Source organism: Condylostylus longicornis, unplaced genomic scaffold (genome assembly GCF_029603195.1).
Source record: "Condylostylus longicornis isolate FDR11 unplaced genomic scaffold, ASM2960319v2 ptg000014l, whole genome shotgun sequence".
Lineage (NCBI taxonomy): Eukaryota > Metazoa > Arthropoda > Insecta > Diptera > Dolichopodidae > Condylostylus > Condylostylus longicornis.
In genome coordinates, this window is record NW_026577983.1 from 344,260 (window position 1) to 369,817 (window position 25,558).

A 25,558-nucleotide genomic window follows, 5' to 3' on the forward strand; every position below is an offset into this window, starting at 1 on the left:
TTTTATTTTTGTTTTAATTTATATAATAATATAATTTAATTATAACCTTATATTTTTCATTTAAATTTTTGTGTTTTTCTATTACTTGTTATTTTCTTTTTTTTTTTAATTCAAATAAAAAGTTTATTTTTTATTTTATTTTACTAGTTTTCAGCAGTTTTGACTTGATTAAAGTTTGTTTTTTTTTGTTCTTTTATTTTTTCTTTTTAAATATTAATATGAAAAATCTAAAAACCTTTAAATTAAATAAATCAAAATATTTAAAATATTCTCCAAATAGAACTTTATTTTGAATACATTTTCAGCAGAATTAAACAATTTTTTTAATAAAATATTTACAAGAAATTGAACATGAACAGGAATTAAAAAGAAATATGAATAATTGGTTAAAATAATAAATTTTTTAATTAATTTATTTACTAAAAAACAAATTACTACGCTCTAATTTAATCTCTTAGAGAAGAAAGGTGTCATTGGCATATGAAAGAATTTCGAAGTAATTTGAAAAATTTTTTCTTATCTAAGATTAAGAAAATCAAAAGGAAAATTGATTAAATCTATTGAATAAATAAAATAAACAAAAATTAAGTGTGTATTTTATACAAATAATGATTTTTTGCGAATTAAAATTAATTTTACTGATTGACAAAAAAATTTAATTCTGTTTCGGAATTTCGAAATAGAATAAGTTTAAATTTTACTATTTTTTTGTATTTATATTTTCTTTATGAAAATTCTTTACAGAAACGATGAAAATTATAGGAAAAAAGGAAATGTTAAGAAATTGAAAATGAGACGATTTTTAAAGTTATACGCGTAAAATTATAATGAAATGAAGTAAAGAAAGAAAAAGCTGAATTTAAATTATTCAGCTTTAGAAATATTTGGAAAAAATTTTAAACTTTTCATATTTTTTTGTTTTTGAAATTTTTAATTTAAAGATTCCATATAGCTAACACTATAAATAACATGTAAAATTTCTTTTTTAATATTAAATTTTGTAATACATTCTTTGTTTGAATTTTTAACGTGTTTTTTTAAATTACTTTAATTTTATTTTTCTTATTTTTTTTTTTTTGCTTGTATAATTTTCTTTTATATCCTTTTTCAGTTTTTTTTTTTAATTTATTTTTCTCATATTTTTTGTTTAAATTTCTAATTTGTTATTTTTTTTTTTTTTTGCTTTTGCAATATAATAATTATGTAATGACCGTTTTCTTTTTTTTTTCTTAATTTTTATTTTTATAATTTTTATAACTGAATATTTTAATGTTTTATAAATGTATATATATATATATGTATATATATAGTTATGTAGCTATATGTATAAACACAAAATAATATAAACTTGTATATTATATATATATATATATATAAATATATACGTTTATAAATGTATTAATGCATTTAAAGGATTTTTATTTATCATCTTTTTTTTTTGTTTTTTTATATTTTTGTTTCATAAACATAATTTTATATTATAATTATTAATCAGTACTACATCACTTAGTCGCTGAAATAGCAACACCAGCACCCGAAGATGAATTTGCATTAATCCCTTGTTGATTCGTTAAATTATTTTGTCCTCCTGTTGGATTATTAGGATTTAAATTAGAATTTCCACTAAGATTAGATGTTGAATGAATTTGTTGTTGTTGTTGGCCAACACCACTCAGATTTTGTAAAACATTTTGGTTTGTATTATTTTGTTGTTGTTGCTGCTGTTGTTGTTGATTAAATTGATTATTTTGAATTTGAGAATTTATTTGCCCACCACCAGATTGTAATGTTGAGCCAGTTATTGAATTATTAATATTAGATTGATTTGTATCATTTGTTAGTGTACGATTTTTATTACGCGATATTTCTAATTCATGCAATTTTTTCCATAATTCTTCACGATCACGTTCACGTTTTTTCTCTCTGCAATTAAAAAAAAAAAAATAAAAAAGGAGTAAAAAAAAAATAAAGAAGAAAAAAAATTAATGCATAAAAAATTTTTTTTTTAAATAAAATAAAATTAGTACGATTTTTTGTCCTTTTAATTTTAATTAATATTAAACTAAATTAAAAAAACAAAAGGATGAAATTTAATGAAAATTAAGCACAATATTCTACAAGAAAGCTAAACTATTTAGTTTGAAAAATAGAAAAAAAAATCTTTTCAAGTTAATAAGAATACAAAACGATGCAGGAAATTGACACAAACTTTAATAATTACACTAAGGATAAAGAAAACAAAATGTAAAAAGTGATTTTCAGGAATTTTTTTTTTATTATAATCTTTTCTTTGTTAAGAAAATATTTATGTTACATAATTAAATTATGTAAAATAAAATTATGCTATTTGTCTAGTTTAGGAGTGTTAAAAAAATCAGGGTATTTCAAAAAATGATACAAAAGAAAAACTCTACTTTTCTAATTGCGATTTTTTTTTATAATAAACTAAAAACAAAATTGGAAACGAAAAGTGGGACTATCATTTTAATTTTTAATTTGCCAAATATTCATAAAAGTTTTGCATAGTAAGAAATTGGACTTAAAAATGCTTTGTGACTATTTGGTTTAATGGAAATAATATTTTTAAATCTATTTATCAAATTATAATATTTTCAAATTAATTTTGGAAAATGCTTGTTACTGCAAAATTACTAAATTAATATTATTGCTTTTATTGTTATTATACTTTTTGTTTGAGGATTTATTATGTAAATTGACCGGACAATGTCATTAGTTACATATTTATTTAAATTTGGCGATATTCATTTTTTTAGATTATGTATATTGTTTTTTAAATTAAATATTTGAGCAACCCTTTACTCTAAAAATGCTATTTTTAATATAGATTTTCATTCTTACATAATAAAATTATAAATACAAATTGTTTTTGGTATTGTAATTGATCTTGAAGAAAGATGTAACAGATGGAAAATATTTATGATATATTATTATGATTAAAAATACAAAAATTAAATGCAAAATGTAAAATGAATATATCTTGTATAAAATTTTGAAAGATGATATTATGGTAGTTTATTAATTAAAATGTTCGTTTATTTTAAAAACAATTAAAATATGAAAATTTTGAATTATAATGTTTATATATTATGTATAATGTTTTTCAAAAATTTTCAATTTCTGAAATTTTTTTTGTGTTTCTCAATTATATAAAAATATCGAATGGTAAAGACTAGACTTTCTTTAAAATTCATATTTTAATTCATTTTATAGCTTCTTAATATTGGTGGAAACTATTTTTCAAAAGGATTGTGACTTCCAATTATAATGATTATAAAATATAATTACTTATTATAGGTATAAAATTTTTTGTAATAAAATAAACCATTTTCATTCGAATACGACCAGTATTTTGTGAATATTTATGGAAATAAATAAAAAATTTCAAAATAACAATAATAATTAAAAGTAAGTATAGAACATATTAAATATAAATTACTAACTATATTCATTACATTACATTTAAATATTTACAATCAATATTTATAATGATACAGAATTTACAAAAAAGAAATTAAAATTATTTTAAATTTTCACATTAAATTAAAAGGAATTTGAGTGCAAATTATTACAAGAATGAACCAATTATATTATTAATAATGATTATCATAAACATAATTTTAATTACAAAATATTTATATGTATACAAATAATATACATTATATAATATATTCACAAAAATATAAAAACCTAGTGATATGGAGTAAATTATCAACTGGGTAACTTTTCAATATATACATAGATTAAATTTGTAAAATTAATAAGATTTGAAATAAAAAAAAAAAATAAATATTCAAAGGAATATCCTAATTCAAAAAATTCAATTATAGTTAACAACGTAATTAATGATTATATTTCATAAATATTCTAAATAACATAACTCATCATTTGAGGTGACACGATATTATTCAAAATTTCGTAAATTTCAGAATGAAATAAAGAGTCCTGTTGCACCAATAACTTTTAATCGTCACTTTTACTCTTTAATTTTTTAAAAAAGTACTTTTATTTATAATTATAGTTCATTAGTGTTTCCATTCTTGGTTCAACAGAAACTTTGATGCAAAGTTTTTGATTAATTGATTTAAAAGAAGTAAAAAGTGATTGGTGCAATAGGATCCAGTTGGAAATTTGAAATTCTAATTCAAATATTGAAAATATTAATATGTTTCAATAATATCTCATTATGCAGAACGGGTAATATTTAAAAAAATTAAATAAAAAATTTTATTTGTAGGTTAAATTTAAACATTATTTTGAAATTAAAGTAGATCTTTAAAGTTTAAAAAATAAAAGTTGTAATATTTTTGATCTTAAAATTTAAGAATATTATTGAAATAAAATTTAAGAATGAACGCGCGATTGTACTACTTTTAGGTTTAGATATATAAAAGATTTGTTCCCTTATTTGTTGAAAACATTTAAATATTCTTATTTCATTTTTAATTTTCACGTGTTTATGTATTAACCTAATCATTTCAAAAGTGGTAATCTACGATTTTTGGGTGGAGTGGAGTTAAAATGAGGAAAAAAAAAAGTTTTTACAAATCTACTAATAAAACACAAAAAATGCTTTATTTTATTTTTAAGCTTGGTATTCACACAATTTTTTTGTTTGTTTGTTTTTTTTTTAAATAATGAATGAGGTGTTTTTAATGAATGAGTCTTAAATTTTAATTGAAAAAAGAAAAAAAAATGATATCAAAATAATTAAAAACAAAAAAAGATTTTTTAATATAAATAACATACAGAAATGTTTGGATATATGGACGGAACGGATACTTTTAATGTCCAATACGCTAGCCTCTTTTTTACTTTTAGATTTTAATTTTTTAACTAAAATATCATAAAACTAATAAATATTTATCTAAATTTATATATATGTATATATATTATGCATAAATTACAAATGAAATTTTTTAATTAATTTCATTTCATTAAAATTTTGTATAATCTAAATTAAAAACAAAATTTACTTACTTTTGTCTTTCAGCTTTATAACTAGCTGTTAATTCATCAAATAATTTAGAATTCATTTCCATAAATGTTTTCAAAACATTATAAACAAGTGCAACTATTGTTTGATTCCAATGTTCTTTACTTATTCGGTAAAGCGCTGGGAACATTATTGGCATTATAACAGCATTATTTTCTTCAATGAGTGACATTGCATACTCATTATTCCATAAATATAAGGCTCGCTCAGCGACCTAAAAAAAAGTTATTTGATGCAAATATTCAAAATAATTTTTAATTATAATGTTATTTTAAATGAGCTAATAAACGATTTTATTTCCAAAATAATTCGAATTCCTTTTATAAAAACTTTTTCCTTCTTAAAAGTGATCAAACAAAAAAAAAAAAATAAATTACCTGAAAATGAGGACTTGATACACATTTTGCAATTTGTCTAAATAACGGCTCTTGAATTTTAACAAATTGCGGGGGATCAATAACATCTAATATTTCTTCAATTTCACCCAAAAACATAACTTCCTTTTGAGAACATGTTTTCGGCCAAAATTTTAGTAAACCTCTTACAACTGGTTCTGTAAGTGATGCATCTTTTTCAAGAAACTGTACAATGCAATATGCTAACTGAGCATGATATAATGATAAACATTTTACTTTGTGCAATGGTAGTAAGACTTTAACCAAAAATTGTTTATGTTCAGCTTTTAATGGTAATGCAAAACCGTTAATTATACTAAAAATACATTTTTGTTGTTTAAAAATTATGTTTAAATAACAAATATTTTATTGTACTATTCAAATTATCATCATTATACCTTCCAAGAATTTCTAAAAGCTCTCCAACACCATTAAAATGTTCTGTTTCATAAATGAAACGCAAAAATATATTATTGATTTGTTTTCGTATAAAAGCACGTAAACCTAGAAATTTTCCATAAATACGATGCAATACAGTTTTTAGAAAATCTCTTTCCCTTGGATCCTCCGAATCAAATAGCTCTAATAACTATAATTAAAAAAAAAAATTTAAAATATAATAAATTTAATAAAATTAACACAAACATGAAAAATATTTTATCTTACTTGTAAAACAAACTTTTGGTCAATAACACGTTTTCCAATAGTTGCCTGAAAATCTTGAGATTCCAAAAATCTCAGAAATACTTCATAAACTAATTGTAAATGTGGCCATGAGGCCTCTAACGTTGGATCATCTTCTTCTGGGTCAAAATCCGGATTTTCACTTGGCGGCAGTGTTCGAAACAAATTGCATGATATCTATATAAAAATATTAAATAAATATTAATATTCGAGCATTAAAGAAATATTCAAAAAAGGTTTAAATTTATATTTTATTATTTTGACAAAATAGAATCATATAAAATTCTACATTTTTTTCATGTTATTTTTTATTAATTAAAAATTACCCATTAATTTTTAAGTATTTTTAAGAGGAAAAAAATATTTTCCTATTGTCCACTTGAATACTGTATAAAATACTAAAAACTTTAAACAGTTTTAGTCGTGGACTATTTGTAATGTTTTTATTTATGAAGCGCTACATCTAAATTATTTTAATTATTTTGATTTAAAATTTACGATATTGGATACCATTACTTTAAATTAATACTATTACTTTTAATTTATTGGAGGGAATCATTGAACTAGAATTTGTAAACAGCTACACATTTTGGAAAGAATTGTAGGGGTGAAAATTTTTAGAGGTTTTATTAAAATTATTTTTTATGACAATTGCTGAAATAAACATTTGTTTTCCCAAAAAATTCAATAAATTTTAGAAAAAGGTTAATTTTTCTAATAAAATTTACAATAAATCCAATGTAAAATGCAAATTAAATAAAAAATCAATCATAATTTAAACAAACAACAACCAAAAAAAAACACAAATTTACCATTCTAATAATTTCTGGATACACAGGTTCCGTTAATACACCCCTTCCATGTGTTATATAAGTTGACAAATCATTTAAAGCAGCTCTTTTAATTTCTTTTCCTTTTAAATCCGATACCGGATCCATAAAATCGAATGACACACAACATTGTCGTAATTTTCGTATAAATAGTTCCTCTTGCTCTAAACTAGAACATTCAGCTACAAAAAATAAGAAAATTAATTAAAATATAAATATTTTAAACTCTTAAATAAAATTTAATATTTGATAAATACCTTTTAAGGGAGGTAATTGCTGTAATTCAACATCTTGAGAATTTCTATATCTGGAGGAACCTTGAGATTTTTTACTTTTCTTTTTAAGGGAGCGTTTTGCAAAGGGATCAATTCGATCAACAAATGTTCCCGAAGACATTTTCTTCTTTTTTTTATTATTTTTTGAGTTTTTCTTCCTCTTATTATTGTTAAATTTCCTGCTTTTAGCTTGCTACTTTTTTTATTTTTATCTAATATTGCAGTATTTCGTATTTTTAATAAAATTGTTTTAATATTTGTTAAACATATATTGATTTTCCATATATTTTAGTATGATGAGATAAAAAATAAGTTATTGTTGGTTTAAAAAATAATTATTTTTATAGCTTTTATTATCTTCTAGTGTTTTGATATATTCCTGAAATTCTTGTAGAAATATCTGAAATGACAAAAAGAAATAAAATTAATTCAGATATAATAATTTACATTTTCTAATTTAAAATTAGAAAAATAAAATACAATTATTAATAATTATTTTATGAGAGAAAAAACCATGTCAGAATATCGTATGTAGTAAAACAGAGTCTAAAGCAAATTGTAACTTATTATATAATAATAACTGCCCATTATTTTTTTAAGAACAGCATTAAGAGGAATAAGTTTTTTAAATTTTTTGTAGTCCACTTGAATACTAATAAAAATAAATTAAGAACAATTTTTATAAGTTTTAGTAATGGACATGTTGTTACTTTTAAGCAGTGCAATTGACACAAAATGTTCATTAAACTTATATGTACATGCATCTATAATAAAATCAAGTATGTTTTCTCACTGATTTTTTAAAGAAACGAAGAAGCATAATTAACAATATATCATGGGATATAAGTAGGTTAAATTTAAAATTTTAATTTTATAAGATTGTGTATGGAATAAGAATATGGAGTGTTTGAATTTATAAAATAATTTTATCTGGAAATAATAGTGAATGTGGTAGATCTCGAATTTCGGCAAAATATTAATTTTATGTTGATTTAAACAAATTTTTATTGCGACAAATTTTAGATATACTTGTTGCAAATTTGAACAAAGACCGTTTTTCATTATATCAAACAATATAATAAGTAGTTTTCGTAACTCTTTTCTTCGTCATCATTCTTTAAAATGCAAAAAAAAAAAAAACTAAAATAACAATAACGTCACGTCGCATTGAAACTCATAACTAACAACATTTGTACGCATTCATATATTGGGAAATGGCCATACAATACTTATAATCCAATTTAAAGTCGATGAAAATAGATCTATCCGATGTCCGTCCGTAATGGCAAAAGGAATTTATAATAATATGTCTCGTTATTGTTACTTATCTCGTAGAAAAATTTTTTAAGCCACTATTTTCATAAGATGTAGTTAATATTAGGTTATTATGAATCTTATACGATATAGAAATTATTATATGTTCAACATTCTTGAAACTACTCAATTTAAGCATAAATTAATTTAAACAATAATAAAGAATTTTTTTCTTTTCGAACAAAGATTTTGTTTAAATTTTATATCGAAAATATGGTAAATTTTTTCAAAATGTTTCAATATTTTTTTAAATTTTCGTTACCAATATATTTAGCAAATATCTCTGGATTTTATCCAAACATAATATCTTTTCGCCTTTTTATTAAAATATTAAAAATTTACGTCAGCAAATTCGTATTTGAATTGTTTCGCCAGAAAAAAATTTTTATAGAATAAAAATTTCTATCTTATTTAAGGCAAACTTAAATTTTTGTAAATTTATAAAAATTGAATAAAATTTTCAAAGGAAATATTTTGCAAATATGAAAAAGTAAAAGGAAACTGACAAAAAAAAATGACGCAATAATATTATTTTAAAATTAATAAAATAGATTTTATTGCTTTTGATATTATTACAATGTGTAAATAATTTTAAAAACTTTATAGCATTTTATAATAGGTTTAATGAAAATTCGATTTAATAATCATTAAATATTTAAATTAATTTATGATTTTTTTCACAAATATAACAAATAAAATTTTATGAACGAAATAATTTTCGCTAATTTTAGTTCTCCTTTAATTTGGAATTTATCCTAAAACATCTACAAATACATATTAATGAAATTTTTTTTGACTATTTCAATTTCTTCTTGTTTTCAATTATTCACCATTAGAAGTTTTAACGGGAAATTATTACAGAAGTACATATCTCGATTATTAAAGATTTCCTGAAATATTAATTTAATCTATGGGCTGATGACTGATAATTACACTAATTGAACACATGAGCTACAACATGGGCTACAACAAATATTTACACTAATTGAAAAATTGAAAAAAATTACACTAATTGTAAAAAATTTTAAAAATTAAATTTTAAGTCATACGAGTAATAATTAAATATTACAACTTTCATCGTTATTATATAATACAAAATACATATTTTTATTTTACTTTTTATTTGACCCACAAGTTGGGAGGCTAAGGGTTCTTTTTTTAATACAATTACATTTATGTAGTGTGTTATAGCAAAAATAAATAAATATCATCGGTTAAGAAGCAGAAAGCATTAAATCAGGAAACCGTGTTTTGAGTAAATTCAACTTGAAAATATCGTAAAATTGTAAAGCTAATCAATTAGTGCAATGGGATCGGTCTCTTTAATTTCTAAACTATATTCTGAATTTGCATGATTTTTTACCACAAAAAAAAATATATTTTTCTGATTTAATTCATCTGGATAATTCGAATTCTCAAAAGATGCACTTAGTCCTTTCTGCCTTTTAACCGACGATATTATATTTTTAGTAATATATTAAAAATTTATTAAGTAAGCTAGTTTGATTTTTTCAGTCAACGTGCGACATAATTTAAAATATGTACATAATTATTTTAAATATTCTAATCTTATCATAAGTTCGCAGCATTTCTTTTTATTTTTCTATTTATTCTATAAAATGATAAAATAGAAAGTGAAAGCAGTTTTATACTAATGATACGAAGAAAAATAAAAAAATATCAAATCCAGTTAGAACCAAGATCAAGGTCAAATAAAAGAAACAGCTGAGAATTTGTCGATCCAGAAATTTAAAGAGATCACAAATAAAGCTTTATATTTTCGAAATACATATTTTAAATTATCTTAAAAGCCAAACATTCATTATTAAAAATAAAAACATTATTGTGAGTGCTGCCAAATGGATTAGCACAAATATCTTCATTTCGAAAATTTAAATAAAAAAAATCTTCAAGCTTTGACTCTTCGAAATCTTCAAAAAGTGGGAAGCAAAAATATCAAAATTTCAATTCGAACTAAATCAGACATCAAAGAGACAAACTATTGAAACGAAGAATATCGAAAATTTTTTGGCATGAAAGTAGTGTTACCTATTACGTGCGTTATCTATTAAATTGACTCTTTGGTAATGGTTTTCGACTTTGGAAATATGGAAGAAAGTGTAAAAGATTTTAAATCTGTAATCCAATATTTTTCTATGTAAAATGTTGTTTCGCAGTTTCACCCAAAAATATGTAACCAAAAAAACCTTCATTTTAAAGATAAATCTTCGCTTTTGATAGCGCTGATTTTTGACAAAATTATTGTTAAATATAAAGAGAGGAAATCATGAAATATAATTAAAATGTTTTTATTTTTGAATTCTTGAAAATTTATTAATAGATTGAGAAACAAAAAAAAAAGAAATTCTTAAAAGAAATTAAACATTGTGTCAAAAAATATAAATAATTACCATCGTTAATTACAATGAGTTCGTTAGTTGTTAACCTAGCGAAAATCTTTGGTATTAATTAAAATGTATGATAATAGAGAATAAATTTTATACATACGTACATATGCACGTAAATACAATTGGTTTACGTATTTAATTTTCAAAGAAGTAGAAATATTTACAGTAATTAGAGCTTTTCAGAAAGTGTTTAAAATAATATAACACAAAAAAGATGTTGATGAACAGATTCTTGTGTATACAAAAATTTAATGCAAATTTCATATTGAAATTTTAGCGGTTAAAGCAATGAATTAAGAATTTTTTCAGTGTAGTCAGGAGCTCGAAAATTAAACTTTTATTATGGGTTGATTTTAAAGTTCTAATTACATCTAAGGGAAAAATTAACAGAACTTACTGAAAATTTAATATTTTGAGCTATGTGTGACAGAAGAATAAATGACAAATTTTTTACGAAAATCGTTTTCGCAGAAATCAATATTTACTACATATTGGAGTGTTTTTATTCATTTAGATAATACCGTGAACTCATTACATATACGATTATTATGTATACATAGGTACTTCAATGGTAAAAATTTTAGTATAAAACAAATCATATAACTTTTATAACTACCAACTTTGCCGACTTTTCCATTTTATACGCCTTTAAATTAAAAGACCTCTGATGATGGCTTATCGAATACAAATATTGAGGTGATAAAAAAGATTATCACGCAAGGATTTTGACATTTTCCATTACGTCACTATAGCTACCATATCAACTATGACGTCTGTTACTACCAGACTAAGGATTTAGATGTGATGATATAACTTCATAGGATATTTGTATGCGATACGATTATCAGAATATGGTTGATTATGTTTTTGAAATTAAAATACAAATAGATGCTGTCTAATGGTTAATTATGTTATAAACAAGTGTTAAAATAGAACAAATAAAATAAAAAGAAAAAAATTGGTGTCATAAATTTTACCTACCAATTTTTTTATTATTTCATAAGCTGGAGGGACTCTTTAAGCTTAATGCATCTAAAAAGTAAATGATGTGTACTTATATATGTATATATATATATACTATATATAATTTATATTCACATGGGATATAGTATATTATAAATTTTCTGTTTCTTTATTTATATTAATTATAATTCTCTCTCTTCTTTTATATTTTATCCAGTATATAAGTATGCGTATGTATATGTAGTTTTTTTTGTTATTTTTATATATTATATATAAATATGTATATAATAATTATTCAGCTATTTATAGTCTCGTACAATTTCTATTTATTTTTCTTTTATTTTATATTTTCTTTTTTTATATATATACATATATATTTGTGTAATGCTTGCTTGCTTATTGTTGTTAAATTTTCACAGTATCCAGTAGTATATTTGAATATAATTATCTTCAAATATTTTCCTTTCTTTGTATATTTAGATATTGTTATTTGGTTTATGTATATTTCTTCAATTTATGAATATATATTCGCTCATACATAATATATTTTTGTATTAATATATTTATATTTTGTAAATTTTATACTTTTTTTTTTCTGCGAAAACTTAAAAATTCGAAATAGAACAAAAATGTTATAAAAATTCTTTCCTAGTTATTAATAATAATGATGAATAATGATGTTCCTGTTATTGTAGTTGCTGTTTTATTTTAATAGTTGTATATAAGTAGTTGTATAATATTTAAATATGATGATAATGATGAGAAAAAACAAGAAAAACAAAAAAACGACGATTTTTATGAGAGAATTATACTATTTTTCTTTTTTGTTAATAGATGGCACTGGTTCGTTTTTCTTCTTCTAATATTCTATAAATTATTAATCTTTTCCTCCTCTATAATTGTGTGTTTGTATGTTATTATTGAATATTTTATTTTAATATTTAAAAATAATATTTTTAATTATACCAATATTATGTAGTAAAAAATAATAATTAATAAATTTTTATTCCTGTTTTTTGTTTTATTCTTCTTCTTCTTTCTTTCTTTTTTAATTATAAATTCTACTCTTATTTGGATTTATTGATGTTTCTAAATAATATTATGCATTCGATATACGGTATGTATGTTTATATGTATATATCTAAATCGATTGCACTCTTAAATCGAATAATTTTCTTCTTTTAATAATTTATTCGTAGTTTTATTTTTATTGTTGTAGGAGTAGTAGTAATAGTATTATTGTTATGTGTAGTCATCGATATCTAAAATGAAAAAACAAAAGAGGAAAATTAAAATTATTATTATCCAAATTTTAAATTTTAAAATTAAATTTAAGTTTAATTTTTATAATATTTTATTGTAAAATTGTAAGATTTAATATAATTTTAATAATTTTCTTTTAAAATATTTGAAAATAATTTCTTAAATTTCAATACTAATAAAAATTTTGTATTAAATTAATAATGGTCTTAAATATTTTATGTGTCTATATAATTTCATTTTATCAGTTCTAGAAACTTTAAAAATATACGACAAAAATTTTAAATTTTAATAAAAATTTGGTATATTTATTGTATATTGTTTTTATTTCATATTTTTTTTTATTAGTAAAATAACAAATATAAAATTGAATTTCTGCTCATGCTCACATCAATGCAGATTTTCAATTTAGATTTTTTATTCATCGATTTATAGAAGTAAGGTACCTTTTAATACAAAATTTTTGTATAATCTAATATAAAATGCATAAATAATTAAAAATAAAAATATTGTATAAATATTTTTTGTTAAAAATTTTTAATTCAGAATTAAATGTTTCATTGTATTCACTTCTTATTATTTATTTTTATATAGGAAATATGAATAGCAATATTTAGATGGGAATCCTTTTAACATTACACCAAAATTATTAAAATTAGACTCTTAAGTAATAGTAAAATTTGGTAAAACTTGTGCAGTTAAGATATAGTCACGAAATATTAAGAATCCAATTTTATTAATATTTGTAAAATAATTTAATTTTCGTTAATATTTGATCATGATTTTACTATTTTAGTTCGTTATAAATTTAAATTGTAGCCCTTAGAAGAAAACTCTTTCACAATTCAATGAATCCAAGATATAATTCCATTCTAAGCTACTGTTCTATATTTTCGGCAAAATCTAAGACTAATGGTAAATTCTTAAACGTCCAATTTTACAAAATCTGAGTTGTCTGAGTTTATGAATACTCTACTGCGTTTTTACTTTCAGTCAAAGTTTAAATTCTGAAACGTTTAAAAAAAGTCAATTAAGCGTCAAAATTGTAGATTTTTTTTTTACATGCAGACAGTCTGACGTAGTAATTCAGTAAATAAATTTGATGTATTGAGTGACTATCATTACGTTAAAAATAATATAAAAAATATTTTTTTTGTTAATTTTTAATATGTAAGTATAAAATTATTTTAAATCTAAAAAAAATTTTTTTGTTTTGACGTTTACGGATGATCAAAATTCAAGGTCAATTACGGGTAAAAAGTTTACTGCATTTCTGTCCGTAAAAGTTTTATACGTCAGACAGTTTGCAGACTGAAAACAAAATTTTGACGTTAAATAATTTGCGGTAAATTTACAAAATCTGATCTGACTCTTTATATACCAGACTGAAATTATATCAGATTTTACCTCAGAATTTAAAAATGTGCTCTGAAAATTATAGTCAAAATTAAAATCGGCTGTGATGAAAATAGAGTAATTTTTTTATGTGCCGTCAGACAAAGTTTGATGTTAACATACAGGGTTAACATATACAACTTTCATCAAACTCAGATTAAAATTGCAAATGTTGTCGTATGTGTAAACTGTAACTAAATGCACTTATACAATTAAAACTTTTCCTGTTTATGAATGTGCTCTAATATTATGTGCGTATGCCTAAAACATGTTAATTACTTTATATATAAACGAGAAAAAAATAGAGTTGACCTTGTCAACTCTGTGATACCCGTACGAATTTGTTATCCTATGTGCGAATAAAGATGCCATAACTGACTATGGGACAGACGATGACTTTAAGTTGCTGTATATTAATTTATGCAAAATTTCAGTACAATGTGTTTTTCAAAATATTGTGTGTGCTATACTGCTGTTGAAGTTGTATGGCAGCTACCAGAAAGAGCCAAGAAATTTTAACGAATTTTATCAAGCACATCGGCCCTAATAATATATTTACTTATGTGAAATTTCAATACCACAACTTTTATAGTTTCTGAGATATAGCCAAATAACTTTGGAAGTTGTATGACAGCTACCAGAAGGAGCCAAGCAATTTCAACGACTTTTATCAAACACATTGGCCCTACGAATATATTCGTTTGTGTGAAATTTCAATACCATAGCTTTTATAGTTTCTGAGATATAGCCAAATAACTTTTGAAGTTGTATGGCAGGTACCAGAAGGAGCCAAGCAATTTCAACGACTTTTACCAGACACATTGGCCCAACTAATATATTCACTTGTGTGAAATCTCAATATTACAGCTGTTATAGTTTCTGAGTTATAGTCAAATAACTTCTGAACTTGTATGGCAGGTACCAGAAGGAGCCAAGTAATTTCAACGACTTTTATGAGATACATTGGCCCTACTAATATATTCGTTTGTGTGAAATTTCACTACCACAGCTTTTATAGTTTCCGAGATATAGCCAAATAAATTTTGAAGTTGTATGGCAGCTACCCGAACCGGTACCCCGATCATGCCCAATTTAAATAGGGTTCTGGCACTTACTACAATGAATCATTTGTGAAAATTTGGTGAACTTAGCTCAATTAGTTTTTGAGTTATCGTTGGGACGGACGGACGGACGGACGGACGGACAGACAAAGCTAAATCAACTCAGAATTTGACGCTGATCAAAAACATACACTTGAGTCTATATCTAACTTCGTTATTTCTTAGCGTTACAAACGGTAAGGCAAATTTAGTATACCCTTCGAACATACGTTCGTACGGGTATAAAAACTGAATTCAATTCTAGAATCAATAAATTTTACCAATTTGAATTACAAGAATTTCTTATCGCAATGTATGTATAATGTATGTATGTAGTATAAAACTTAATAAATTTAAATTTATTAAATTTTTTGAAAATAAATAAATAATTTAACGTTACATAAAAATTTCTTTAAACTTAAGTTTTCATACTTTTACAAAAATTTTCATATTAAAATTTAAATTTTTCCAAAGTTATTTTAAGTTTAAAACTAAATATACGAGTACTTTCAAGACGTACATGTCATAAATTTTTGCTACAAAAATTTTGAGTTTCTGTTATCCTTTTTCTTATAAGGAAAAAAATTTGATTAATGAATCGTTATCATTTTTGATAAGAATGGATAACATTGAGTAAAAAAAAAACTATTCTTGACACTTTTATTAAATTTTTCTAAAATCAAAATTTGCTTCGGAATAATTTAAAATTTATGAAAACGAAAATATAAAGTTATGTTCAGTGCGATAATAATAATTGGTGAACTCAACAAATAATTATTTTTATTGAAAAATATAAAAAGAGAAAATGTGTGGGCAGCAATAAAGTGAGCGTTCCCATAGAAAAACGCACTAGTAACTGAAAAATGAATCTGAGAAATCGAGAAATTACTGATCTTATTCTGCTTTCGAAGAGGAGTTTTTTCTGTCTTTAAACTCGTTCTTTCTTTCATGCTATTTACTTTTCAAATAATTAGAATTTGATAAGCTCATATTACAAGATATTCTTGAACATTGTTAATTATTTACTTATAATTAATAAAAATATAATTATAAAGTAATTTCTAAATTGCATACTTAAATATTTAAATTTTATGAATGTAGATTGAACATAATTTTTATCATAATAAGTATTATGCATATTACTGGATTTATTATGTACAAGTTATTTGAGATTATTATATTAATTTAAAAAGGATAAAAAATACATCAATTTCGTGCATGTATGATTACATACACGCTTACATTTATTTTTAGTTTATTTTAACTTGAAATAAAAATTTCCGCAGTAATTATTTTAGCATTACTTATACTCTGATACTTTTCAATTTTTCTAAAAGAGCAAGTAAGGCAACCTACATATATCTATACATCTATGTAAATTTTTTATATTTTTTTTTGTTTTCTTCGTTATGTTAGTATTATGCAGAAAGCAGCATTATATATGAGCAATATGCTAATATCCTTAATATTTTTTTTAATAAAATAAGAGTTAGTATAGTATTGCGGTATATAGAAAACTTATCTGAAAATTTGATGTATTAAAAAATTTTGTTCTTCAAATTAAAAAAAAAAAAACCCTCTTTTACTAAACTCATCTCCACTTCAATTTCATTTATCATAAAGGGTGTAAAAATAATGGTCGATTTCCGGTTAATATATAGAAATTCACCTTTCATTTTAGAAATCAGTAATTTAGTGTGCAACATTGTTTAGGGCATCAAATATGAGTAAATTTTCGTTTGAAACTCCTTTGTGGTCAAATTTCAATCGTTTTGGAAAATAAGGATTTACACAAATTTTTCCGAAATTTCTACTTGTCTAAATTTTTCTTTAACGTTTGGTGGCTTAAATTCAAGCTTAAGGAACGGAAAAAAATTTAGTAAACTTGTAAATTTTTTTTTGAAATTTCAAAATATTTTATACAAAGTTTTATAATAAAATTTTTTATAGTTAAGAATAAAAAAATTAAAAAATATGAAAAAATTGTGTTTTTCTTAAATTAGAGAGCTTGGTATTTCAAAAGTGCATAAGAAATTTATGTTCAAATCCTTTACCAGCCGTTTGAAAAAATGTTTATTTGAAGATTCTGTCTCTTTTATCAAAAATTGCGGTAATTTTTTGCTTTTTTTCAATTTTAAATCGCTTTAGGGGCGAAAAAGCTAAAGCAGAAAAATTTTTTTACGTATATATATGTATACGTAAGCTTCTTTGATTTCTTAACATAACACCCATATTCTCTTATTTGCATCACTTGGATTGATGGGATATCACTCAATTATTGAAAAGAATATTATATTTCTGGCATAGAATTTCGAAAATTTTTTAATCTGTTAATTGATTCGACTAGCAGAATAAGGGAAGTTTTTGCTAAAATTGTTACTAATGGATTATAAAATTTTTTGTAAAATTTTTTTGGAATACTCAGTATCTGGCTCTTTAACATGTTAAACAATAATAAATCATACATTTTGTCAACAAATGTAAACACTTAATTGATATTTTTGATAAATTACAAATTATGGTGGAAGTTTCTTTTTATGGTTGCAAGAAATATCTGTTTTTTTCTTCTTATAAAACAATTAATAATATTTAATTGTTTATAGAATAAATTTATTTAATAAATATTAAGTAATAACAAATTTGAATAAAAATGTTCACGAAAGTGTTAAAATGGTTGAAAAAATAATTATGTAAATAATGTGGCTTTTTTATTAAAATGACAAAAAAAAATAAAAGGAATGAAAAAATAAGAATAATTTTATTTTATTAAGGTTTGTGACCACAAAATTCATCAAAAATAATTATAATGAAAACCCTTATATTTACAAAGTAAAAAACAAAAAATCAATTATTCTAACAAAAAAAAACAAAAAAAAATGTGATGTGTTTTTCTCTCATTTATAAAATTTTGAAACACCTTGCTTATATTAAGTTATACAAATACAAACACATATATTACACAATTATTTTTTTCTAACTCAATACCAGAAACAGAGAAGGGGTGATTTAATTATAGAATAATATACATATATATATACGTATGTATTTACATATTATATAAAATTTAGTAACCTTTCTCCATATTTATTTACTAACTTACAAATTATATGTATATGTAGTCTCTACTATCTGTATAAGAGTTAAGATAATGAATTAAAAAATATAATAATTTTCTTTGAAGGTCATCGGATTTATTTCGTTTTCATTTCTACCGCCATCTATTCATCTACCCTAATACCAAATGTACTATATATAATGCATAAGTACATATACAAAAATAAGTTGTAATTTACAAAATAGCTGTAGACATAAAAAAGAAAATGTAAATAACATGAGCTTGACTAGTGAATGAATGATTTTTATATTACATTTTTTTTTTGTTGTTACCTTCTTACACCTGTTCTTTCAAATATCATTTTACTAATTCAGAAATTTTTCTCTCTTTTTTTTTTTTTTGAATGAAAAATCAATAAAATTTTATAATTATTTTAATTTTTTGTGAGTTTAGTTTATTTTTCATACAAAGAATTATTTTATATTCAGAAATGTTAATTAAGAATGCGTTCGGTGATGAATTTAGTTAATTTTAAGTTTTGGACTTGTCAAATAGTTGCAAAAATTACATACGTACATATATCATAATTTCTAAAAACAGATCTATTTTTATACATTAAGTATTGAAACATTAATCATTAAATATATTCATTTATTAAAACAATAATTAAATCATCTTAATAAAATAATTTAATTTAAAATTATCGGTGAAAATTTAATCTTTCTCGAAAATTATATTGAGTATCTGAAGTATCAATATTACAAATTTAATTACTTATGTGAAATGATAGTGGATGATTACTACGTAGATTCCGATTAAATTTTTTCAGAGATTGTGTAAATCTTACATTTTAACGCTTTTGATTTACTAATTTTTCTGATAATAAATTCATATCTAATGAAGTATTCAAGCTTTAAATACAAACTACATATTTGTCTCTCAAATCCGGTTAATTTAAATTTTGAAATCTTCGGACTGTATAAAATTTATAAAATAGTTTAATTAAATATTGTAGAAAAGACTTATTCACCAATTATTCATTACCAATTTATTATCAAATATTGTGTCATACTTTCTGCTTATAGGTTGAAACAAAATAGTGTTCTTATAATATAATGTTCAGTAATAAGTAATATAGTGATTGGTTTAAATAAAATAATATAAAGGTTTACTCTTATTCAAAAAAACCACCCATATAATATAAAATTCTATTTCTTAGTAGTAGATGTCAATAGCGTTCTTATAGTGACACAAATGTGTAAAATTTATATTTCTGTTTTATATATTCAAATTGAAGTTCTTATAAGATTAATATGTTCTTTCAACAACTAGAAATTAAAATATTCTCAAAAGCACAAGAATTTAGTTAGAGTATATTTTATTTCTTACAATAATGACTTAGTTATAGCAAAAAGCAGGGGTTTATCATTTTTTTTGTAGCAGGGGTTTATTATTATTATACCTTAATGTTACGTACATAAAGATATAAAAATCTAAATTTCATATAATTTTATTGACACATAGAAATTAATTCTACATTAACCCGATTAATTCAAATTGTGAATTTAATACAATGATTGCTGATCTATCGAAAGGCTATAAAAGTGCCGAATTATTGATAGGCAATTGTTTAAATAAAGAAATTTTTTTTATTTAAGCTTTTCTAGAAAATTGTGTTAATCAAAAAATTTTCTATTTTTATTAAATTAAAATAACGATATACGAGTATAAAGCTTATACGTCATATTTTAATATTATTAAACAATAATAGAAAAAAAAAGTAAAAAATAGAAATACATATGTATGTAATATATATGTATATATGTACACAATAGAAAAAATATTGTTAAATCCTGTTAGATTGATTCGATTTCTGTACAGCAATTCAATGTTTTAACCTCAAATATATTAAAAATTCTCATGAGAAATCAATAAAAATTTTTTTTCTTTTCTGTTACAATAATGTCATTTTAATCTATATACATGAAAATGTTTTATAAAATGTCTATACAATTTTTTGTCAATATAAGTTGGGAATTCCAAATATAAATTTTTAATTATATTTTAATAGAAAAAAACCTCATATGATTCATGTTAAATCCTATATACAAAAGTATATCCATACATTACAGAATTAATTACATTATATTTTGTATTCTAACAATTACAATAATTTTGAATGACAACACAAGTATTTTAATATGTTAATAATTATTTCTGTTACTGATATTTTCATTTTTTTTTTATCTTTTAATAAAATATTTAAATAGCTATACTTATTGCATTTTATATTTTTCATACATTTAAACGCTTGTCAAAAAATTAATATGCATAATAAGTAAATGTGTAATTTTTTGTATTTATTAAAAATCAATAAAAAATTTATTAAATTTTGAAATTACTTAAAGACATTATGTGTCTATGTAAGTGTGTAGAAAACATGTGACATGGTCTAATTCGATTTTGAAAATTAATCATTGATTTATTTAAAAAAAATGTAATTTCAAGCGACTGGAGTAATAACGTCATTGCAATATTGAATTTTAATTGAAGTCACAATGAAAATTAGTAAGGGTCCCTTTCAAATTAGAAATTTGATTTTTTAATCATGTAAGCTATTTTTCCGTGAAATGCTTTTCTAATTAAATTTCTCAAAAGATCTGTAAAAATTTTCAATTGTCGACCGAATTTGTCACCTTTATGCAAAATGAGTGACAAAATGAATGCATTTTTCATGTTTTAGGAAAAATTGTGACAAATAATATAAAAAAAATTCTTTTCTTTTGTAATTCTCAATTACTTCTTCTCAATCGGGAGATACAATCAGTGATGCTGTCTTAACGACTTTGTCGCTATATCCAGCAAATAGAACCAAGTATATATGTAATGAATTCGAAAAGCTATCGCTAGCAATTGGCCCAATGTACGGCGAATGAATTTATCCACAGATTTTTATTGCGTAATGAAAGTATTTTCTTTTATTTTAAAAGTAAACTATCACGATAAAATTTTTCATATTTTTGACCAAATCGAGTGCTTTTCGTGTCATATTTTTATTCGCTACATTTTTTTTGAATTCATAATTCTAAACTTCCATATTCGCCTAATTTCTTGACCTATTCACCATATACGTTATTGACCCACACACTGAATTTTTTGTTATTTTTTTAAAATGATTTGGTTTTTTAATATTTTATCTTTATTATTATGTGTTCTTCTTTGTAATTAAATAGTGGTCTATATTTCCGGTGGATTCGATTCTAGCGAATTTTCTGTTCTACGAATATGGAGAATTTTCAGATATCGACTTTTTTTTTGTGACGGCAACGCTGGGTACAATCAGGTAAAAAAGGAGAAACACAATCGAGCTGTAAGCTTCAAATGAGAAAAAAATATTTAAGTATTTAATTTACATATTTCAAAATTTTTCATCAAGATATGTTTAAAGTATGTTGTATTTTAACTATTTTCAATTTTAAATAATCAAATTTCTCAAAATATTTTAAACAATTCTTCTTGCCTCGTAATTTTTATTTAATTATTCAAAATGTATATATATCAATTTTTTTTTACATTTTACATAGCTTAATTTCAAAATTTTTATTTAATAAATCTAATAAAATACAAAAACTTTTAAAATTTTCTTAACTGAATAATTACATAAAATTTCAAAATTAGAAAAAGTTAAATCAGAGAACTACATCTTAAATATTTTCATATGAATATTTAGAGCGTACCTAATTATGCATATTTTTTAAATAGAATAAAATATTAATATTGAATTTGTAAAATATGCGATTTTAAACCATATTTGGAATAAATTATTGTTAAAATTTCATATGCATATTTGGAAATTGTAATAGATTTGTTCGTATTTGAAATTCTATATTCTATGTATAAAATGATATCAGTAATTTTACTCAATAATAAAATGAATTTGAATATGCAATAATTATAAATCAAAAATTTAATTAAATTTATAGTTTATTTATATTAAATTTTTAAAGTCCACTCAATTAACCTTTATAAAATATGAAAATAGAAATTAAACATTCACCATTATGTAAATATAAAAATTCATTAAAGTAAGTACCTTATACATACAATATGTACATATAAAGATAAACATATATTGTACAATTATACAAGAGAGAGAGAAAAGAAAATATTTTTACTTAATATTTTAATGTCAAGGTCTATATATACATATACGTATATATACTATGTACTCGTATAATGAAATTTACAAAAAATTATAATTAAATAGATTTCTTATATAAAATTTATATTGTTTACAATATTCATGTATACATATTATATTATATTATATACATACATAATATTTATGAGTATTTAGTTATAGTTTTATCTCTGTCGGATAAGCACAAATCATCAATATATAATTACAATTATATGCGTTTTAATAAATGCCTTTAAATAAAAATAGATTAATGCGTAATTATTATAAAATTGAAGATAGAATCGTTTCGAAAAATTAATGATTTAAAAAAAAACAAGCAATTATATTCTCAATAAAATTTATTAATTTATACATATACATACAAATGTGATTATGTAAAATTTATATACTTTAGGTTCGCGTACTAAATAATTAAATTAATTTATATTGTAATAATATTATTTTGATTAAAATAAATTGTTATAATTATCTTTTTATATTTATTTATAAAATTTTTTAAAATTTAAATATAAAATTTGCCACTTGTACCCCAAAAGCACGTATATAGCTATGCCAAAATCCTGAAAAAGCGAAAGATCGTGCAACTCAAAAATCCTGGCCTTGAAGCGTTAGAAATAATAGTGGAATAGTACGGGTTTTGAAAAATCATTAAGTTATTGATATTTTAAAGGACAAAATATCGCCCCAATGTTGTTGGGTAAAACCCACAAATTTATTTAAATTTTAAAGCACAATTTTGCGTTCAATTACAAATTAAGTGTAAATTTTTGATATTTATAAAGAAAAGAGACCATTATTTCTAATTTTTTCCAGAGATACTTTCACTTTTTCAAAATAAGCGACATTCGTTATTCCATATTGCCACTTAGTGTAAATAAGTTTCATTTATTTTACTCAAATTGAATTTTTTAAAATTTTTATTTAATTTCTTTTTAATCGAATATATCATTATATTTGTGTATAATTATATGACATTTATCTATAAATATTTTAGGGTAATTTCTCTAGAATTTGCTCTTGAATAATATGTCAATAAAATCAAATAAAAGTAAATGCCTCATGAACAAAAGCAAAAGCTCCTCTTGCACGAAACGTAATTATTTTATAATTACATTTTTTGAATTTTGAATAACATTAGTATCTAAATTTCGAAATAACTAAAATTCGAAAGTAATATAGAAGCACATTTTGCTTTGTCTAATAAACAGTAGCTAAGGGGAGTTCGGTGAAACTCTAAACAATGTTATACAAGCTTTGCGCAACCAAAAACATTTTGATTTGATTTAAAGAATTTACAAAAATTTATGTCGCCATTTTTAATTAAATATTCACCTAAATATTAAGTATTATTATGTAAAAATGAATTATTATTAATATTTTTCTTTTAAAACACAAATTTAATACGTTCATTTATTAAGATCAAAGAATTTTTAGGAACTAAAAATAATAAGTATTTTACAATATTTTTTATCGAAAAACTTAATCTGGAAATTTTAGTGGTTCAAGGCTTATTAATTTGATTTTTTGTTCTCTTTTTTTTCAATAACAAAAACCTTATTATTTTAACCTTACTTTAAGAGATTTTGAGATCAAATACAAAATCAATATATTCTGCATCTACTTATTTTTAAGTATATCAATTAAAATTCTTATAAAATCTTTAATTGACTTTAAATAAATTTGTTATTGACCTTCAATTATTGAAAAAAAAAAATGATTTTAAAGGTCTAGATTACAGTCTTCTATAATGAAACAACTGTTTCAATACTTTTTCGCCTTAAAATTTTGAAAATCACAATTGTATTATGGAGCCAATCTGCCTAATTGTTTTGTAACTTAAAATTTAATTAAAAAAAATTTAAAATAACATTTGAAATTTAATTAAGATTAAATAAAAATTTTTGTCACTTTTAAAAATATACTGTGAAAATTTAATTCTAATTTTAGAACAACAGAAAAAAATAAACATTAATTATCGACCTGAACAATATTAGTATGTAATCATTTTAAATACTTTAAGAAGTTTCGCTTATAACTTTAATTATCATGTGAACAACCAGAAAAAATTACTTTTAGTACACGTAAATGTATTTGATATTAACTAAACATGTAATTTTGAGTGCAATATAGAATAAATAAATTATTTGTATAAGAACAAATCTATATATACTTATTAAACGTATGTTTTTGTATAACACATTTTTCAATAGTAAGGTACTAATTATGAACAACCTTCTCTTAAGTAAGAAACACATGTGAATTTTTTTTTTTTCATTTTTTCCTGTTAAATAATTTTTTGGGCCACATCAGCGTTTAAAAGAAGCACTAACAAATTTGCACTATGCAATATACATACATGACAATTACTGACATGCTTGTTGCACGTAGTATAATAAATACAGTAATGGCAAAAATTATTTGCAATATTATTTTATTTTAAAAATTATAAGTTAATAGGTTTACACTTATATTCTATTAAATGTTCCAGTCAGGGATCTACGGAGCTTTGTTGAAGGACTGGGATGAATTTAGCAGGGAATGCCATTGGGTCTTCTATTGGTTTTGTGCTACGTGAAAGCGTTGAGGGTGCCACCTCTCTCCTCTAGCTTAACCAAACTAAACTATTTTTAAAAAAAATTTCTACAATAAGGATGCTTCAGCCTG

The 25,558-nt window shown here is 22.2% G+C and overlaps 1 protein-coding gene and 1 non-coding gene across 3 annotated transcripts in view; both read right to left on the minus strand.

Moving 5' to 3' along the window:
- Window positions 1–910: 910 nt before the first annotated feature.
- The window catches only part of LOC129605733 (serine/threonine-protein phosphatase 2A 56 kDa regulatory subunit epsilon isoform), an 80,180-nt gene continuing 55,532 nt past the window's right edge, over window positions 911–25,558 (minus strand). For both annotated transcript variants that reach the window (XM_055515642.1, XM_055515643.1), the window contains 8 exons: window positions 11,902–13,145; window positions 7,181–7,598; window positions 6,906–7,105; window positions 6,076–6,270; window positions 5,808–5,998; window positions 5,392–5,725; window positions 4,999–5,228; window positions 911–1,923 (listed from right to left, as the gene is read on the minus strand). In XM_055515642.1, the coding sequence (XP_055371617.1) occupies window positions 1,503–1,923; window positions 4,999–5,228; window positions 5,392–5,725; window positions 5,808–5,998; window positions 6,076–6,270; window positions 6,906–7,105; window positions 7,181–7,319 (1,710 nt within the window). In that variant the 5' untranslated portion in view covers window positions 7,320–7,598; window positions 11,902–13,145 and the 3' untranslated portion in view covers window positions 911–1,502. The remainder of the gene's footprint in view (window positions 1,924–4,998; window positions 5,229–5,391; window positions 5,726–5,807; window positions 5,999–6,075; window positions 6,271–6,905; window positions 7,106–7,180; window positions 7,599–11,901; window positions 13,146–25,558) is intronic.
- LOC129605804 (small nucleolar RNA psi18S-1854) lies at window positions 6,383–6,531 on the minus strand. Its single transcript, XR_008696735.1, has one exon. It is a non-coding gene; the product is annotated as a small nucleolar RNA psi18S-1854 (small nucleolar RNA).